Source organism: Cervus elaphus, chromosome 11, assembly GCF_910594005.1.
Source record: "Cervus elaphus chromosome 11, mCerEla1.1, whole genome shotgun sequence".
NCBI lineage: Eukaryota > Metazoa > Chordata > Mammalia > Artiodactyla > Cervidae > Cervus > Cervus elaphus.
This window is the reverse complement of record NC_057825.1, coordinates 23,338,275-23,358,876: the sequence shown is the minus strand read 5'-3', so window position 1 is coordinate 23,358,876 and position 20,602 is coordinate 23,338,275. Positions and strand designations below refer to the sequence as shown.

The 20,602-nt window shown below is 40.7% G+C and overlaps 2 protein-coding genes across 3 annotated transcripts in view; one reads left to right on the top strand and one right to left on the bottom strand.

Moving 5' to 3' along the window:
- The window catches only part of NBAS (NBAS subunit of NRZ tethering complex), a 309,213-nt gene that overhangs the window by 227,301 nt on the left and 61,310 nt on the right, over window positions 1-20,602 (top strand). Inside the window, exon 45 of the mRNA XM_043917136.1 lies at window positions 17,319-17,537. Coding sequence (XP_043773071.1) covers window positions 17,319-17,537 — 219 coding nt within the window. The remainder of the gene's footprint in view (window positions 1-17,318; window positions 17,538-20,602) is intronic.
- Window positions 4,834-6,025, bottom strand: LOC122703042 (protein FAM92A-like). 2 transcript variants are annotated; one of them, XM_043917138.1, is made up of 3 exons: window positions 5,486-6,025; window positions 5,206-5,424; window positions 4,834-5,085 (listed from the first exon to the last, which is right to left on the bottom strand). In XM_043917138.1, exons 1-3 carry the CDS (start codon window positions 5,915-5,917, stop codon window positions 4,996-4,998), a joined length of 741 nt encoding a protein of 246 aa, XP_043773073.1. In that variant the 5' UTR covers window positions 5,918-6,025; the 3' UTR covers window positions 4,834-4,995. The 2 variants fall into 2 exon arrangements, with proteins under 2 accessions (XP_043773073.1, XP_043773072.1); XM_043917137.1 differs by having other exon boundaries at window positions 4,834-5,424.

Below are 20,602 nucleotides of genomic sequence, written 5' to 3'. Positions count from 1 at the left end.
CATCTCAGGACCCATCAGGGAACGTCCTCCTCTGCAGGCCTGGGTACTAACTGTGCAAAGGACAGGAAAATGGTTCCTGCCACACATACTAAATGAGGGTCAAGCTAACAATAAGTTGTAAGACCTCAGGAGTTATCTGTCATCTACGGAGATCACTGCACGTGCTGTGTAATAACAGTGGTAATAGCTCCCATTTATTGTTCACTTATTATGTACCAGAAGCTGGCTCTCCACTTGACCTTCTCTCTAGTTATCATCACAATGGCCCTGCAAGGTTGATATTACATCTCGGTTTGAAATGAGCACACTGAAGGTTAGAGGTTAAGTAATTTGTTCAAGGTCAGAAGCAAGTTAGTAGCTGAGTCAGAATTCTAGTCCTAGTCTTATCTGTTCAGTGTTAGAGGTCTTCAGCAAATAATAATCTTTCTTCCTCAGGGAGGCACCCACTATTTTCTGAAGCAGATTGGATCCCGTTGATGTTATTTCTTATATGGAGTCCACATCTGCCCCTTATCTGGTCTCTTTTTTGTAATCAGAAATAGAACCACTTCCTTCCTTGCTCTTTGAGAAATGGAATAAAAATACCATATATCCCCCAAGATTTTCATCCCCCATTTCTTCTTCATTCCTCAAATAGCCTGGATTTTATGTGTTTCAGTTATAATCACCTTCTTGACACAATTTATATGTGTGTTCCTCTAAAAAAAAAAAAAATGGAGAAGAAAGGAAAAAAGTAAAAAAAAAAAAATCGCTTCTATGTATTACTTTTTCTAGTGCTGCTGTAACTGATTAACACACCCCCGGATGGCTTAAATAATATCATTAATTGTCTTAAATTCTGTAGGTGAGAAGTTGGGCAGGAGTCTCTCTGGGCTGAAATCCAGGTTTAGGAAGGGCTCCATTGTTGTCCAGAGGTTCCAGGGGAGAATACAGTGGTGAGTGAAGGAAGTGAATCTCCCTTCTTTGGCTCATGGCCCTTCTCCTCCATCTTCAAAGCCAACAACACTGCCTCTTTCTGATTCTCTGTCTTCACATACTTCTCTCCAACCAAAGCCAGGAAAGGGTCTCACTTTCAAGGACTCACGTGACAAGATGGGAGCCTGTGTGGACGGCCCTGGATAATCTCCCCATCGCAGGGACTGGACCATTAATCACATCAGCAAAGTCCCTTTGTCGTTCCTGTAGCATGTTCATAGATCCGAGGATTAGGATGTACCTCTTTGGGGACCGTGATTCTACCCACCTCTACTTTTATATGTAATAAGGTTTTAGACACTTCAGTCACTCAGTCATGTCCAACTCTTTGCGACCCCATGAATCGCAGCACGCCAGGCCTCCCTGTCCATCACCAACTCCCAGAGTTTACTCAAACTCATGCCCATCGAATCGATGATGCCATCCAGCCATCTCATCCTCTGTCGTCCCCTTCTCCTCCTGCCCCCAATCCCTCCCAGCATAAGGGTCTTTTCCAGTGAGTCAACTCTTCTCATGAAGTGGCCAAAGTACTGGAGTTTCAGCTTCAGCATTAGTCCTTCCAATGAACACCCAGCACTGATCTCCTTTAGGATGGACTGGTTGGATCTCCTTGCAGTCCAAGGGACTCTCAAGAGTCTTCTCCAGTACCACAGTTCAAAAGCATCAATTTTTCAGTGCTCAGCTTACTTTATGGTCCAACTCTCCCATCCATACATGACTACTGGAAAAACCACAGCTTTGACCAGACAGACCCTTGTTGGCAACGTAATGTCTCTGCTTTTTAACATGCTGTCTAGGTTGGTCATAACTTTCCTTCCAAGGAGTAAGTGTCTTTTAATTCATGGCTGTAGTCACCATCCGCAGTGATTCTAGAGCCCCAAAATATAAAGTCTGACACTGTTTCCACTGTCTCCCCATCTATTTCTCATGAGGGGATGGGACCAGATGCCATGTCCTAGTTTTCTGAATGTTAAGCTTTAAGCCAACTTTTTCACTCTCCTCTTTCACTTTCATCAAGAGGCTTTTTAGTTCCTCTTCACTCTCTGCCATAAGGGTGGTGTCATCTGCACATGTGAGGTTATTGATATTACTCCCAGCAATCTAGATTCCAGCTTGTGCTTCTTCCAGCCCAGCATTTCTCATGATGTATTCTGCATATAAGTTAAATAAGCAGGGTGACAGTATACAGCCTTGACGTACTCCTTTTCCTATTTGGAACCAGTCTGTTGTTCCATGTCCAGTTCTAACTGTTGCTTCCTGACCTGCATACAGGTTTCTCAAGAGGCAGGTCAGGTGGTCTGGTATTCCCATCTCTTTTTTAGAATTTTCCACAGTTTATTGTGATCCACACAGTTGAAGGCTTTGGCATAGTCAATAAAGCAGAAATAGATGTTTTTCTGGAACTCTCTTGCTTTTTCAATGATCCAGCGGATATTGACAACTTGATCTCTGGTTCCTCTGCCTTTTCTAAAACCAGCTTGAACATCTGGAAGTTCTCGGTTCGTGTATTGCTGAAGCCTGGCTTGGAGAACTTTGAGCATTACTTTACTAGCGTGTGAGATGAGTGCAATTGTGCGGTAGTTTGAGCATTCTTTGGGATTGCTTTTCTTAGGGATTGAAATGAAAATGGACCTTTTCCAGTCCTGTGGCCACTGCTGAGTTTTCCAAATTTGCTGGCATATGGAGTGCAGCACTTTCACAGCAGCATCTTTCAGGATTTGAAATAGCTCAACTGGAATTCCATCACATCCACTAGCTTTGTTCGTAGTGATGCTTTCTAAGGCCTACTTGACTTCACATTCCAGGATGTCTGGCTCTAGGTGAGTGATCACACCATCATGTTTATCTGGCTCGTGAAGATCTTTTTCGTACAGTTCTTCTGTGTATTCTTGCCACCTCTTCTTAATAATCTTCTGCTTCTGTTAGGTCCATACCATTTCTGTCCTTTATCGAACCCATCTTTGCCTGAAATGTTCCCTTCATATCTCTAATTTTCTTGAAGAGATCTCTAGTTTTTCCCATTCTGTTGTTTTCCTCTATTTGTTTGCATTGATCGCTGAGGAAGGCTTTCTTATCTCTCCTGGCTATTCTTTGGAACTCTGTATTCAAATGAGTGTATCTTTCCTTTTCTCCTTTGCTTTTCACTTCTCTCCTTTTCAAAGCTATTTGTAAGGCCTCCTTAGACAACCATTTTGCCTTTTTGCATTTCTTTTCCATGGGGATGGTCTTGATCCCTGTCTCCTGTACAATGTCATGAACCTCCGTCCATAGTTCATCAGGCTCTCTGTCTATCAGATCTAGTCCCTTAAATCTATTTCTCACTTCCACTGTATAGTCATAAGGGATTTGATTTAGGTCATACCTGAATGGTCTAGTGGTTTTCCCTACTTTCTTCAGTAAGTCTGAATTTGGCAATAAGGAGTTCATGATCTGAATGAGTGCAATTGTGTGGTAGTTTGAGCATTCTTTGGGATTGCCTTTCTTTGGGATTGGAATGAAAACTGACCTTTTCCAGTCCTGAGGCCACTGCTGAGTTTTCCAAAGTTGCTGACTTATTGAGTGCAGCACTTTCACAGCATCATCTTTTAGGATTTGAAATAGCTCAACTGGAATTCTATCACTTCCTCTAGTTTTGTTCATAGAGATGCTTCCTAAGGCTCACTTGACTTCGCATTCCAGGATGTCTGGTTCTAGGTGAGTGATCATACCATTGTGGTTATCTGGGTCATGAAGCTCTTTTTTGTACAAAATTTCTGCGTATTCTTGCCACCTCTTCTTCTGCTTCTGTTAGGTCAATACCATTTAGTTTCTTTGGCTTTAAAGTTAGTATGTTTGATCTTAAATAAACTAAGATCCACTTACTTACATATAAGAAAGTATGTATGCATTATGGCACTACATCAGCATTAAGGTTGTTTTTTTTTTTCATTACCAAAATGGAAAAATGGTAAAAAGTATTGAAAAAAAAAAAAAAAACAACACTGAAGTAGTGCCATAATGCATACATACTTTCTAATATGTAAGTAAGTGGATCTCAGTTTATTTAAGATCAAACATACTAACTTGAAAGCCAAAGAAACTACATGCCTGTCTTTGCAATTACTGGTGTGTGTGTGTGTGTGTGTGTGTATCCACGTTGATCTTTGTGTATACATTACAGCAGTAAATGAAGATCTTTTGATCTTCATAATTTTTTTAAATTGAAAGGATGCATGTAAAATGCATATTTGTCTCAGAAGACACTATTTCTGAAGATCCTTTTCTGAATGAAAAGTTCCTTTCTCATATATTTTTTAAGACTATTTTTTAGAGTAGTTTTGGTTCACAGCAAAATTAAGAGGGTACAGGGGTTTCCTAATTGTTCCTGCCCCTATACATGTATATTCTCCCCCACTTTGAAGATCCCTCACTAGGAGATACTTGTTATTTTTTTTCAATTGATAAACCTACACTTGACACATCATCATCACCCAAACCCCATAGTTTACCTTAGGGTTCACCTTAGTGTAGTACTTTCTGTAGGTACAGACAGATGCATAGTGACATTATTATCTATCCACATTAGAATATCAGAGTGTTTTCATTGCCCTGAAAATCCTCTGTGTTCTCCCTATTCATGACTCCCCCCCAACCCCGCACCCCCTGGCAACCATTGATCTTTTTACTGTGTCCATATTTTTGCTTCTTTTAGAATGTTGTGTAGTTTATACTTTTATATAGACTATAGCTACATACAGTCATATGCTACATAGCCTTTTCAGACTGGCTTCTTTCACTTAGTAATACGCATTTGAGATTCTCTGTGTCTTTTCGTTGCATGATAGTTTATTTTATTTTATTTTATTTTATTTTATTTTATTTTTTGGTTGGCATAAATTTCCTTTAATAATTTCTACATTTCCAATAGGATTTCATTTGAGGTTTAACGTATCAAGCCAGTATTATGTTTTTCAGTTTTGGTAATTCTGGATTCCAGGTCATTTAAGATGAAAATGGAAATGCAAAGTTTACTTAAGAAATTTAATTTTCTTCTTCTGTAACATCTAAGTCTTCATCCTCTTCATCATCTTCTTCTGTTTGCTGATCCTTTCTTAGTCGACAGGTCAATACCTGTCCTGTTCCAGATACACACTTAGCTGATAATGATCTTTGAAGAGGTAACTTTGAATTTGCTCTTACAATATCTAAACGGGATGGATAATCTTGGGGATACAGAGAATGTCGGAAAACCTCTAAATCTTCTTCTTCATCAATCTTTTGTATATTTTGGTAGGCAGCAGTGTAGACCTCTAAAGCTTTGCCGTGAAATAACATTTCAATAGTGATAAATTCTGAAAATATAGTCTTTATATCCTTTATTTTCTGCTTTTCAAAATTGTCAATAGTTTCCTCCAGATGACGAGTTGTTCGGGTAGCATCCATTGTAGCTCTTTGTAATTCAGTTTCTGCCTACAAAAGTATTCCCCAACCTTACAAAATATTTTTTTAAAGACCAAAATTCAAAGGATACAATAACATGTCGATCAGATGGATTTCTCTGACGTGTTCTTTCTAACTGAGTTAACTGTTTAGCTTCTCGATTCCTTGCTGTTAATGTTGCTTTGAGATCATCTCGCTTCATTTTTACAATGGTTCCATAAGCTTTCAAAGGTTCAACTACTTTGGCTTCAAGTCTTTCAACCTCGGCTTGTCGATAATCCTGAAGTTTGGCAAACTCGTCCGCAAAGTTTTTCAGGCCCTGCTTTAACTGCGGGGTCTCGGTAGAGGCATACAGGTTGATTTCGTTCACCAGGAGATCCGCTTTGTCTCGCAGTCGGGCGGTTTTCCGCACGTAAGCAGCAAAGATCTGGCACAGCTCTCCGAAATGTTTCTCCACATTGGTGACAGCATCTTGCAGTTGTCTGGTCTGAGCATCCCGGTTTTCCAAGCTGCGCCTCAACATGCTGCCTCGCTCACTGCTGGAGACCCCGAGCTGAGGCCCAACGACAGGGTCTCGGCGCCCGGACGTGCGCCGGGGCGCGAGAGCCCGCCCCGCGCGCGCCCGCCCCCCGCCTTGATAGTTTATTTTAAATGCTGAATAATATCCCATTGTGTGGATATACTCGTTTATTTATCCATTTACCTACCGCAGGACATGTGGTTATTCCTAAGTTTTGGCAATTATGATTAGAGCTGATGTAAACATTAACATGTAGGTTTTTATGTGGACATACGTTTTCAGCTCCTTTGGATAAATACCAAAGCATACAATAATATGGTAAGAGTGTGTTTAATTTTGTAAGAAACTTCCAAGCTGTCTTCCAAAGTGACTGTACCATTTTGCATTCCCACCAACAATGAATGAGAGTTCTTGTTTCTCCACATCCTAGCCAGCATTTGATGGTGTCAGAGTTCTAGATTTTGGCCATTCTGATCTGTGCGTAGTGGTATCTCACTGCTCTTTTAATTTACATTTCCCTGAGGATATATGATATCCAGTATCTTCTTACATGTTTATTTGCCATCTGTATATATTCTTTGGTGAGATGTGTTTTAAAGTCCTTGGCCCATTTTTTAACCGGCTAGTTTCCTTATTGTTGTTTTAAGAGTTCTTTGTATATTTTATGTAGCAGTACTTTATCAGATGTGTCTTTTGCAAATATTTTCTTCCCGTCTGTAGCTTGTCTCTCACTTTCTCAACATTGTATTTTTCAGAGCAAAAGTTTTTAATTTTAGTGAAGTCTAGTTATCAACTATTTCTTTTATGGATTATGTCTTTGGTATTATATCTGAAAACTCATATCCCTACTCAGGTCATCTAGATTTTCTCCTATGTGATCTCTTAAAAGTTTTTAGTTTTGTGTTTTACACTTAAGTATAAGGTCCATTTGTAGTTAATTTTTGTGAAAGATGTAGGTCTGGGTTTATATTGATTTTTTTTTCCTTCCTTTTTTTGGCATGTGGATGTCCAGTTGTTCCAGCACCATTTGTTGAAAAGACTGTCTTTGCTCCGTTGTATTGCCATTGTTCCTGTGTCGAAGATCAGTCAGCTGTACATATCAGGCATACTTATATGTTGTCCATTTCCCCCCCTAAATTGTAATGGTGTTTGTTGTTGCTATTTTATAATCATACTAAACTTGACTATTGGAGAAGGAAATGGCAACCCACTCCAGTATTCCTGTCTGAAGAATCCCGTGGACTGAGAAGCCTTGTGGGCCACAGTCCATGGGGTCGCAAAGAGTCGGACACGAGTGAAGTGACTTAGCAAACTTGACTGTGAAGCATTACATTTATTCAGTTTTACAGGGTGACTGAATATTAACTCATAATTTTTTCTCCTATAATCTCGTAAGTATTTTGCCTATTTATCTTTGATTTTGATGCAGTCAACATTTGACTCATTTGATTTCAAACTGAGTGAGTTTTATTCATTGCAGATACATTGAGGAACTGTTTATGTGAGCACATTTTCAGTGCCATCGTTCTAGGTGCTGTAAACAGATAAAAAAAAAAAGACTGCCAAGCTCCTTGCACTTGAGAAGCTCACAGTTGATTGGGATAAATGTATGAATGCATATCAAATGAATTTATAATATAATATAAGAAGTGTCATTAAGGATATTAATAAATGCTGTGTGTTCAAAGGAAGAGATAATCAGTAAATGTTTATTGAATGCCTTCTATATTCCAGGCATATATTTGTTACTAATGCTACATAGTAGTGATTATTTCAGGGTTTTTAAATGTGCAATGTATATTGCTCTCATCTGACCTTCAGCTAGATTGTATGTATTATTACAGTTGTAAACATTATCCTTCCATTTTTATTCTTAAATGCCTTTTCATTTAAGGCACCATTTTCATCTATTTTCCAAGGTGAGAGTTTTGTTTGATAAGCAAATCCTATCTTGACAAAAATGCAAAAAGCCAGGAGCTTAGGAGATAAGCAAAAGACGAGAAAATCTAAAAAAGAATTGTTTTTCCCATGTGACTGTCAAAGGCTCAGAATAAAGGGAGCAGGTAGAATACTCGAAGGACAGAAAATAGTTTTTGAAGCATGATATGATGTAATATAATTTACTTACAAATAAAAAAACATGGACAGTCCTATGAAAAATGACCTGTTACAAGACTCTAAGGAGAAGAAAGGCTGGCCTGTTTAAAGTCTTATGTGGTCTTTACGTTTCCAAAGTTGATTATTTACCCACTTGCCCTTTTCCCATTTATGAAAAGTGAAAAATCCACAAATTTCCCTATAAGTTGGTCTGGTTTTCCTATTTGGCACAGGATCTCTTCAAGTAGGCATCATTGGCTACTTTGTTCATTCATTGACCAGATATTTTTTGAGTCAATGATAGGCTGGGAAAGACAGTCTGTGTGATGACCCTTAATGATCTTACCTTCCAGTGTTTAATCCCTTGTGTGATCTCCTCCCTTTGAGTGTGGACTGGACTGACTTAATTCAGTTTTAACAAGCAGAATATGTACAGCAAGAGTGACAGGATTTACAAAATTAAGTTATGACAAGACCGTGGCTTCTTTCTTGGGTGCCGTCTCCCCTCCTTGGGTCATGCACTCTTGGGGAATCGATGCACCCTGTCATGAAGAGCCCCAGATGGGGAGACCAAGGATACCAGTCACCATGGGGTAAATGTGGTCATGTACCTCCTGCCACCCAACCAAGCGGCCCGATGAAACCACAGAACTGACCAGTGGTTCATTTCTGGCCTCGTGAGAGATCTTAATCCAGAGAGGCACCTAGCTAAACCATACCAGATTCATGAATCATAGGAACTGTGAGATAATCAATGTTTTAAGCTTCTAAATTTGGGTTATTTGTTATCCAAGAATGGAAAAACACCATCAGTGCCTCCTGTGTATCAGAAATTGTTCTCAGTGCTAGGTATATAGCTGTGGTCAGATTCAGAAGAGTTTTGTTGCCAAGCAGACAGCCTATTTTTAACAGGCCCCTTTGGCTGCTTCCTCAAGGAGGGATTGTGGGCCTGGCATCCACTCTGAGTATTGTGACCTGTAGAAGAAGAAGCCTGAGAATTGGCCCTTAGATTGTCTGTCAGCATCACCCTGTAATGATAAGAGGGACTAATGTTTTCTTCCGAAAGTCTTTCATAGTCATCTAGGCTAACTACGGATGTGGATTAACCGTTTTCCTCTTCACATCCAGCCCTCAAACAAGATACTATAAGACAGGTAAGGTGGTATTTATTGTAATGTTACTTTGTGAATTGTCCTGCCACCTCTGTGAAATAAATACTTTTATCATCATTTTAAGAGATAAGAAAATTAAAGCTCACGGATGTTAAATGACTGCTCCAGTGTCTCATGAGCTAGACGTGACCAAGTCAGGATTCGTCGATAGGCCTGCTCCCCAAATCTTGCTTCCCACGGCCTCCCTCAACTGAGAAATTTGGCTGCAAAAGCCCATCTTGGGTACTCGTGATTATTGGCTTGACTGGCAAGCTGAAAACTCATTCTCTGTTTGTGCTTGGAAATTATTTCAAATTGGCTATGGTAATAATTTAGTAAGATTGAAAATTGGCCGAAAGACCGTGTTCGCCGTCCAATCATAAATGATGATGCCTCTGTTGCCAAGGAGGAGTCTGGCGGGCACTCAGCTGCTGTGTGTTTCTGCAGCCCTTGCAGGCTTCTCCATGAATAAAGCACAAGAAAGAGTACACACTCCTTCCTGGGAGGCTTGTGGGCTCTAAATTCACAGGGGTGGACGTCTTGGGGAAGACAGAAGAATAAATCAGCAATCTTAGAATAATGTGCAGCAAATACCAAAGTGTATTTTAACATTTAGAAAAAAAAGAAAGGAGAAAAATCCAGAAATCACCTCCCTACTGAAATGTTATTCTCTGCCTGGCCGACTTCAGGGTTCTGAATTTTTCGTTGTTCAACCATAAATCTTCACCGATGTGGGTCCCCCTCTCCTCCTCCATTCTTTGTTCATCCTATGATCCCTTCTCTCACTTATTAAGTACCTTTTAAACTTACAAGCAGATTTATCTTCTAATTGCCATTTTATGAATACTTTCTCTTGCCTGTGCAGTAAAGGGATTTATAATGGAAAGTCATACCCTCTCCACTCAGCTGGTGCCAAAAGCTTTTCAAGTAATGGTACCCAAAGGAAGATCCCTGTCTAATTGCAGCCATCTCAGGATGCTGGTTGTTTCTGCCTACTTTACAGTCGGGGGGAACTCTTCATAGATGGAGTCGGTAAACAAATACAGTAATGAAGGATTCAGAATTGATGTGATCGATGACTTGTAATGTGGTAGCAGTAAGGTAAAAATGGTTAACAGTTAGTTGATGGGACCAGCCAGGAAAGGCTTCGTAGTAGATGAGGTATTTGAGCCCAGTGTTAATAAATGAGGGTGTTTGTCATGCAGGGAAAAATGAAAAGAGGAGGGGCATTCCAGGTAGATGTGGCAGTTTGGTACAGGCATGAAATAATCGAATGCCTTCAGTTGACTACAAGACATGTGATATAAATAGAAGTATCTTGATGAGGCTACAGAGAGAAGAAAGAGCCTGGTAATGAATGAATGCTCACCTGGCTAAAGGTTTTAGACTATCCTGAGAATGGACCAATTAAACGTAAATTTTAGGCTGGGTAGTGACATTCTCAGATTCTTGCTTTAGAAAGATCACCTTGGTGGTGATCAGAGAAAGGAATAGATGGCACCAGCTTGGACACAGGGAAACTCCAGTGTGAGGGCCATTGTGGTATTTTATGGGAAAGATGAAGATGGACCAGAGAGGCATTGACACCAGACTGACTCAGTTTGTGCTAATGACTGTAGTGCAGGCATGTGTGCTATATCTCTGCGTTCATAATGCATTTCTATAAACATCCTTTGAGGATGCTATTTAACCTTTTGGTCTCTGAATCACCTAGCAAGGTTCCTTAATCATAGTATAACCAGCTTCCTGCCCAGCATATGTCATCTGATGAGTGAGTTTTTTATCCCACCCATATGTGTGGAAGACTGATGAATTGATGCCACTTATCAAATGATAAAAATTTCCATGAAGAGAACAGAGTAAAACACTTTTAAATTAACACTGACCCTGGAAAATCTGGAAAAGTCCCTCCATTAATACTGTGGCCTCTCATCATATTGAATTAAATCCTGATGAATGTTAGACACATTGTGAAGTTCTTTGAGTGGCAGCACGGTGATGAATAGAGAGACAGGTTTATAGTTAGACTTTCCTGAGTTCCCATCAAGCTCGACCTTGGGGAAATGACTGAGTTTTCTCCTCTATATAATGGGGAATAATAATTACTCCTATATAAATATAGATTAATTTTAGAATGTTTTTAGACACAAGTGAAAATCCAATTAAATTAGCTTAACTGAGCAGAAAATTTCCTGGCTTATGTAACTCAAAAGCTCAGAGGTGGGGCTGACTTTGGGGTTGGGTGATTCAACAGTGAGTGGTCATCAACAAGCCAGCTTCTGTCTCTTTTCTCTGTGGTCTGTGGTGTTAGCTTCACCCTCAGGCTCTTTGCTTTAGTATACTGACTGATGGAAACAGGCAGCATCGCTTCCTAATCCATATACACCAGGTAGGGTGAGAAAGCTCCACATGCGCGCAGAAAAGAAAACCTGAGCCTCTCACTCAGGGGTTACCTCACCCCTGAACAGATTCCTGTAGCTTCTGGGAGTCAGTCGGCCCGACCACCTGGACTAACTACTGTGGTGAGGTGTGAGGTTACCGTGAATGGCCTGACCCCATCAGGACTAACCCTAGGCGGCCCTGAGTCAGCCCCATGCCCACGGCATGGGCAGCATTTACTAGACAAGGTATGGCGTGGACGTGAGGGAGACAACATGCACCTTGAATAACCATTGTGAAGACTAAATAAAATAGCAAGAATAAAGATCTTGGTGTCAGTAGGTGCTCAGTACCAGTCAGTTCCCCTTCTGCTTTTCTTTATCCCTCTTTCTGTTTACTGTCACCTAGAACGTCTAAAAATGACATTTGAATTCCTTTCAGCCCAATTTCAAACATCTAGCAACAGTTCAGGAGAAGGAAATGGCAACCCACTCCAGTTTTCTTGCCTGGAGAATCCCAGGGACGGAGGAGCCTGGTGGGCTGCTGTCTATGGGGTCGCTCAGAGTCGGACACGACTGAAGTGACTTAGCAGCAACAGCAACAGTTCAGCTTGGTTTTGAATGATCCAAAATAGTTCTAAGAGTTAGAATAAGATCTAGATGTTCATACTTATACTTGGTTTTGACATAAACTCAGCAGATCTACTTAAAATGCTCTTAATAATAACAGTTTGTGTTGTGTATCCCATGCATGCATATGATAGGAAAAGATTTTTAAATGGAAAATGTGAATGAATGCTTTCACAGCCCCAGTGGACAGGAACCTTCATTACTGATTGCAGGAACATCTCGTTTCTAACATTCTTCATGGCCCTCTTCGTTAAGATAAAGGTGACCTTCAAGTTGTTGAAAAACTCAGGGATGTATTAGCTATGTCACTGCTGAAAGTGAACAGTGCAAAAGATAGGGCCATTTACACTTTGCTGAAGAATGATAATATTACTGTCATTATTACACATAGGAAAAGGCAAAGATAAAGTGGCTTCTGTGTCCTGCATGATTCATTTTTTTATATAAGCAATTGACAGTTAAAGCAGGGGAGCAAAATTCTACTGTTGATTTTTTAAAGTATATGATTCACTATGACAAAACCTGCATTCTTATTTTTATGTTTGAATAGCTTGTAAACTATATTAAAGCAAACATTTTCCAAACTTGTCAATTTCGTTTTCTGTTGGATAACATTTAAGGTACTATTTCATAATATTCTGTGTTTACAATTTAAAACAGTGCTTAAAATGTTAGACTAAGCACTGAGACTCAAAAAATTAATAAGACATGGATCCTGCTCTGATGGATCTCATAATCTTGGAAGGAAAGTAGACCAATATAAAGTACACATATATAACATTCAGCGTCAGCGGAGAAAGTAACATCATGCTGTCAGAAGAACATACAGGGATTTCTTCTTTGTTGAAGTCAGTTAAACCTAACTTAGATAATTTGATACCTCATTGGCAGCCTCGACCTTTGCTGGCCCCTCCAAGTCATCCTGTCATCCTTGGGGCAGATTAGCAGGTGCTTACAAACTATGAGTTACAATCCATTAGTGGATCCTGCAATTATAGTGTTGGGATTGGCATTAAAACAGAACAAACAGGAAAAAATGCTGGTCAGTAGACTAGTATCAGAGAATACCAAATTGTACCTCACCATAGTAGGGGGTGTATTGTTTCATGAAACTTGGGCTTTTAATATATGCGTACATGTCCATGCATATATTCTGATATTGAGATTTGATACACACAGTGTGCGGGTCTTGGGCAGAAATGTTTGGAAGCTTTGGCCCACCTGATGCAAAGAGCTGACTCACTGAAAAAGACTCTGGTGCTGGGAAAGATTGAGGGCAGGAGAAGAGGGGGACAGAGGATGAGATGGTTGGCTGGCATCGTAGACTCAACGGACATGAGTTTGAGCAAACTCCAGGAGACTCCCCTTAGAGATAGCATCCCTCAGCAAACCTTTCTGCCCACCTAGCCCTTCCCTTCCTGTTCAGACAGAGTGCCCCTCGGAGGCCCTCATCAGCAGGTCACATTTACCCTTCTGCACTTGAAGGATCCTGCCTCCTTGCAACGCCATTTCTCTCTGTTTTTCCAGCTAGAGTTTAGAGTCCCCAGGGACAGGGGCCTGATCTCATTTTGTCTGTGTCACCAGTACCCAGCCCGGGGCCAGATGTCCAGCAACTTCACCGGGTGGCTGTCCATGAATAAACTCAAAATCCTCACTGCCTAATGTCCAATGTCTAATGTCGTGCTGCCTCTTCCTGCGTGACTTCTGACCGCCCCCGACTGGCCTTGTCTGGATGACATACATCTGGTCCTGAGGCTTCTGTTTCAAGTTCTTGAAAATGTCCTTGTGAATTTCGTCTCTCGAGGCCATCTTACAGGAGTAAGACACTAGGGCCCCTGGTAAATAAATAAGACACTAGAGAGCCTTTGGGCGCATTCTGGACCACAAATTTCTCAAGACATGAGGCATGTTGAGAACATGCTATTTCATTGGACTTTTAAAGGTTCTTCCCCCACACCCTTATGTTGAGCAGAGTTGTTGAGTAATTTAGCAGCTATTTTTGGTTTGTCTACAATGTGCTAGACATTGTATTAAGGGCTAGGGGTACAGAGATTTAAAAAGCACATTTTCTTCCCTGAAGGATCACATTGTTTAGTCAGAGGAAATGTACAAGTAACCAGACAATTTTAACACAGGGAGATGGGTTCTTTGATACAGGTGAGCTTTAAAAGGAACACATAAGGGAGGAGATGATGTTAGCGACAGCATCTCAAAGGAGTGAACCCTGAACTGATTTGGGAAGGACAGGCAAAGGCAGGCTTTAGAAAGGATGACAGTTTTTCCCAGATACTTGTAGTTTCATATTTTTAAAAAATCTACAACATGATTTTAAACTAAAAAACTGACTAAAACGTTCCCATGTAATTATCTTCAGAATACCACTTGCCTTCTGTGGCTCCTGAACTCCTCCAGGTCAGATGCCTGGCACTCAATACTACCAACAATTTATTCTCAGTTCATCTTTCCAGCTAAAGCTTTTTAATATTTTAGACCGGGGAGTCAGTCAATCATAGCCCACTGCCTGTTTTTGTACTGCCCTTAGCTAAGCTAGTTTTTACAGTCCTTAAAGGATTCTAAGAACTAGCCAGCCAACGAAAAGAGTACACGTCAGAGACTGTAAGTGATCTCCAAAGCCTAGCATTTTCTATCCGGGCCTTTCCACTCCTGCTCTAAGTGCTCACTAGTGGTTATACACGTGTCATAAGCTTTCCTACTCCCACAAGCCTGCTTTCACCATTCTGTCACTTAGAAGTGTTGTCATTCATCCGTTCATTCCTTTATACGTTCAGTACACTTCTTAAGTATGCAGCACTATCCTGAGCTCTGGGGAGACGGCAGTGAAGACCACAGCAAGTAGAAGCCCAGCATGCCAGTGGTGAAGAGAAAGCAATGCAGGCTGAGGAGAGGGCGGCCCGTGAGGACGGAGGGTGTGCCCGCTCTTCCTCGGTGCTCAGGGAGGCCGCGTGGATAACGTGACCTTTCTGCCACGTTCTGAGAGGGGCATAGGAACGAGCATGAGGATCCCTGGGAGAACATTTCAGACAGAGGGCCCGACAAGCGGAAGGGCTGTGCGGGCCTGCAGGGAGGTCAGTGTCTTAGGAATAGGCTGAGAACAGGAGGAAGGAGGACACAGGGTTAGAGAGGTGGGGTGAGCGGGAGGGCAAGTCATACAGGGTCCAGTGGGGCTGTGAAGTCTTGATTTCATTCGCTCGCCCTGTCAGATCCTGTGACGAGGCAGACGTGACCGAGGAACTGTGTGGTGGACAGTTGGGGGGAGCACTGGCTTGGTCACCACGGACCTGAATTCCGACTTTCACTCTCTCACTCATCACGAACCCAAATGTATCACCTACCTTCTCTGGGGCTCAGTCTTTCCATCCACATCACCGGGGGGCGTAGGGAGGTCTGTTGAACTAAACACGGGTTCTAGGATATCTTGAATTTCTCAGTCACAGAAAGGCATTCACAGTTTATTTAAGGAAAGAGACAATACTGTTAGCTGATCCTTGCTGGTCACTGGTGGCTTCTGGTTTTATGTCATAGGTGCTGGGGGTTGCAGAACTTGTTTGGAAGCTGTATTTGCAAACAGTTACAGTGCAGTGAAAATAGTGCTTTCCTAAAGGTACCTTTCATCCATATCTATAAGAGCCTAAGGAAATGCCAGCCATCTATTATAAAACAATTTTATGTGGAGTGACTTGGAGGGCGCTGTTGGGGATGGAGGGTAGAGGAGGTTTGCCCCTTGGTGGGGTCATTAGTGCTGTGTATTTGATGCCTGTGCCTACTTTTCAGAATAACCAGACACAGGACATGACTGATTTTAAGAAGTAATAGGAAGGAGGAGATTTGGTCCTAGGATGCTTTATCTGTTGTTGTTGCTGTTTTTAAAATCAGCACAGAGTCCTCTTACAGCTCTAGTAAAAATGTGCTTGAGCAGTTGACAGGCGACTAAAATCTGGGTCTGGGGCAGCACAAACCAGCAGGGCTTGAAAGGCCCCAGAGTGGCTCTGAAGAATGTGGTGCGTCTATCAAAGAGGGTTAAGTTGAGATTTAATTTGTATTCTTGGGGCCAAGTGAACTTAACATTTTAAATATTAGAAAAAATATAAGCGTTGCATGCCTATCGTAGTGACTGTCACATATCAGAGTTCAGTAAGCAACTGGTGAGTAAATGAGTGAATATAACATTATTCGAGAAAATTTGGAAAGTCGAGAACAGAATTGCTCATAATCTCAACACTTTAACAGTGGTCACTAATAATGTGTGTGTTGTCTTCAGCCACATTCACTTTCACTTTCACTTTTGGGCTTCTCTGGTGGCTCAGCTGGTAAAGAATCCACCTATAATGCAGGAGACCTGGGTTTGATCCCTGGGTTGGGAAGATCCCCTGGAGAAGGGAAAGGCTATCCACTCTAGTATTCTGGCCTGGAGAATTCCATAGACTGTAAAGTCCATGGGGTCGCAAAGAGTCGGACACGACTGAGCGACTTTCACTTTTCACATGCACAGGTATAGTTCAGATTTTAATGTAAGCAGGATACAGTTTTATGATTTCTGATTCCTAAAATTGAACATTTTATGATAATCATACAACCAAGCAGTGATAATGACTATACTCTTACTGTAACTCCTAGTGACTGCATAATACTCTATCAAGTGATTTGTTATACGCTAGTTACCATTTCTCTTACTATCAATTGGATTGCTTTTAAAGTTGTATTTTTATATTCTTATTCCAGTTAAAGTCTTCTTGCCTATACTATTTTCTTCTTTTGAATTATTTCCTTATAATAAATTATCAGAATTGGTTATAGAAATGACTCCTCATTTTTTCACTGTAACCAGTAATCTATTTGAATATGTTTCATCATGACACCACCTGCTTTGGGTATTAGCATTTTTTTAAAAAAGCTATATTTATGCATTTAATAGTGCAAGTGATACCACCCTATTTTTGTTTTCTTCATGGAAGAAAAACTAGTGTAGCAAAAGTCCTATTCATTAAAGTTTATGTATTAAAATTTCACTCTTGTTCTCTCTACCACACTAATACTTTACTAAATATATCACATGTAATATGTAAGGTGATTCTTACCTTTGTTCAGTTCCTCTCTCTCACTTTCTTTTTGTTATTGTTGTTGGTAAAGCTGTCTCTGGAAGCACGTAAAGAAATGACTGGAAAGGCTATTAAGGCAGTCAAACATTTTATTGAAAAGCCACGAAAAAGAAGTTCAGAAGAAGACACTGAGGAGGCTGGCGGGTCCCGGGTGACCTATGCAGATGCCTTGAATCATCTGGAGCAATCACTGGCACACCTGGAAACCCTCGACCACAGCTTCGTCATTTCTCTGAAGAACAGTGAGCAGGTAATGAAGTGCAAACTTCTGTATGCTCACACAGTCGGATGATGTCAGTGTATTCTTTCATTTGTCTTTTAAAGCTATGTTCGTAGTTGTGATCGGCTTTTCAATCTTTCAGATTTTTCTTCAATAACTGTTTTTTAAGTTGAAGTATACAGTTAATTTATAGGGTTGTGTTTCAGGTGTATAGCAAAGTGATTCAGTCACATGGGCCCCCTGGTGGCCCAGCTGGTAAAGACTCCACCTGCAATATGGGAGACCTGGACTTGATCCGTGGGTTGGGAAGATCCCCTGAAGAAGATCCTCTGAAGGCTGTCCACTCCAGTATTCTGGCCTGAAGAATTCCTTGGACAGAGGAGCCTGGAGGGCTACAGTCCATGGGCTCACAAAGAGTTAGACCTCACTAAGTGACCAACACACACACACACACACACACACACACACACGCTCTATTTCTAGCTGGGAGATGTTTTGCTTTCCAACTGAATGATGATAAATTTTTCTAACTTTCAGAAAAATTCAGAAATAGCCATCCATGCCTGCCTCAGAGGTGTTTTTTTTTTTTTTTTTAAAAAGAATGTGTGTTCTCATCCTGTTTTTCGGGTGCATTTTCCAATATAATTTATTCTTGACATGACTTTTTTGGCTGATGAAGTTGTTCTTAGTTCATTATAGTTGGGACCCTCTGGTCTTAGTGGAGTCTCAAAAAGCCCGCTCATGGGAGTCATGAGCCCCGATGAGGTTTGGGGACCAGAGGGTTCGGATTACATAAGGAAACCCTCTGTAGCCTTTGGAGCTTTTCTTCTGTATTATCACCATCATGGGAATTTTAATATTCTTTTCCATAGCTCAGTTGGTAAAGAATCCGCCTGCAGTGCAGGAGACCCCAGTTCGATTCTTGGGTCGGAAGATCCAATGGAGAAGGGATAGGCTACCCACTCCAGTATTCTTGGGCTTCCTTGGTGGCTCAGCTGGTAAAGAATCTGCCTGCATTGTGGAAGACCTGGGTTCGATCCCTGGGTTGGGAACACCCCCTGGAGAAGGGAAAGGCTACCCACTCCAGTATTCTGGCCTGGAGATTTCCCATAGTCCATGGGGTTGCAAAGAGTTGGACACGACTGAGTGACTCACCTTCACTTTCTATAACTAAAAAGTTGACAGATCACTACATAAATGGTTTTCATCCAGGTGAAAACAGTGTTTAGGTATGTAAAAAATATTCCATTTGCTTTGTAATGCTGTAGTGAATGAACCTATAAGTGGCCACTGATCTGCTTTATTTTTTTTTAAATCTTATGTGTTTAATGAATTGTATTCTTGGCTTGTAAAACAATATATATATTCCCGACTAGACAAATCAGTCAGTGGCGAGGAGTCCAGATACTGAACAAATGGAAGATTTCAAAATATGTATGAGACAGAAAAATGCAAGCCCCTCATCCAAGAGATAATGGGAGGAATCCATAAGCCTGATTGCAGTTTTATTTCATTTTTGTATGTTTTAGTGCCTATTAGCCTATCTAATAAATAATATTAAATAATGATATGAGCAATGTAGAAGCCTTCACAGGGAGCAAATTGGCCTTACCAATTTTGATTTTATTCTGCTGATGGTTACAGTTGTATAATTAGTAATTGCAATTATTGACAATATTAAAAACAATGACAATTAAGGGGCTTCCCTTGTAGCTCAGTTGGTAAAGAATCTGCCTGTAATGCAGGAGACCTGGGTTCAATTCCTGGGTCAGGAAGTTCCACTAGAGAAGGAAATGAATTCCAATATTCTTGCCTAGAGAATCCCATGAGCAGAGGAACCTGGCGGGCTATAGTCCATGGGGTCATGAGAGTCGGACAAGATTTAGCAACTGAACCACCATCACCAATCAGTAATTAGGACTAGGGTAAAAGTTGAATCAGGTGGAAGTGATTTATACTTATGAGTTTTTAAGTACATATTTATTTTTCTAATCAAACATTGTATATTCATATCTGGAGAATTTTCATTACTCTTCTTGGAATAAGTGTTGTCTTTCAGTGGCTCAAGTGGTGTATAAGGCTCTGAGGGAGTTATTAACACAAAAACAGACATTTGCTTCAGTGAAGCTGTGATTTAAATGTACCAAATGGCTACTTGGGCTTTCCAGGTGGTTCAGTGGTAAGAATCCTCCTGCCAATGAAAGAGACATGGGTTCAATTCCTGGGTTGGGAAGATCCCCTGAAGGAGGAAATGGCAACCCATTCCAGTACTCTTGCCTGGAAAATTCCGTAGACAGTGGAGCCTTATGAGTTGCAGTCCACGGGGTCGCAAAGAGCTGGACGCAGCCGAGGGACTGAGCACACTTGGAATAGCTACTTACAAATGTTGTTAGACCATGGATGGTCCTTAATAGGAGCCTCTTCTGGCCCCTAAATTGACATTATATGATTTTGTTAAGGCACCTTTTAGATCAAATGCTGAAAATAACCTTCAACCTTATATATATTGACCCTTTTAAGTTCAGGCTTTGATTTTAACCTCTTTAATTATATACTCAGTGAAAGACCATATTGTATACTCAAGAAGGTTAGTGCAACTTCAATCACAGACCATTGGAACCTCAAGTTTCCTCTTGTCTCAGTACGGATACTAGTAATTTCCTTGCCTAACTCACAGGTAGTTTGTTTTTAAGTATAGAAAGTATCACAATGGGAAGAATAGTAAACTGAAAGCTCATGTGCCCAACTCCCAGCTTTTACCATTATCAAAACATGACCAGGCTATTTCCTTTCTACCCTTACTCCTCTGAGTCATTTTAAAGAAAAACCCAGTCATCTTTTCATTTTATCTACAAATCCTTCCATGTCTATTGCTAAAAGATATATTTAAATGTAACTACCACTGCATTACCAATAAAAACGTTAATAGTAATTCTTTGATATCATCAAATGTCCAGTTAAGGTTTGAAAGACAAAGCAGTTATATTCAGAAGCACTTGTGAAAGTTAGAAAGTGTTGTTAAAAAAAAAAAGTGTTGTTAACATCAAGTGATCACATTTGGTATGCTGGACGATGGTAGGCTATGTTCTATTTCT

Bases quoted from the DNA above. Each gene is read 5' to 3' on its own strand.
- LOC122703042 (XM_043917137.1), bottom strand. From the start codon at position 5,917: ATGTTGAGGCGCAGCTTGGAAAACCGGGATGCTCAGACCAGACAACTG. The intron at 5,425-5,485 runs GTATCCTTTGAA...ATACTTTTGTAG, and splicing joins CATCTGATCGACATGTTATT to GCAGAAACTGAATTACAAAG.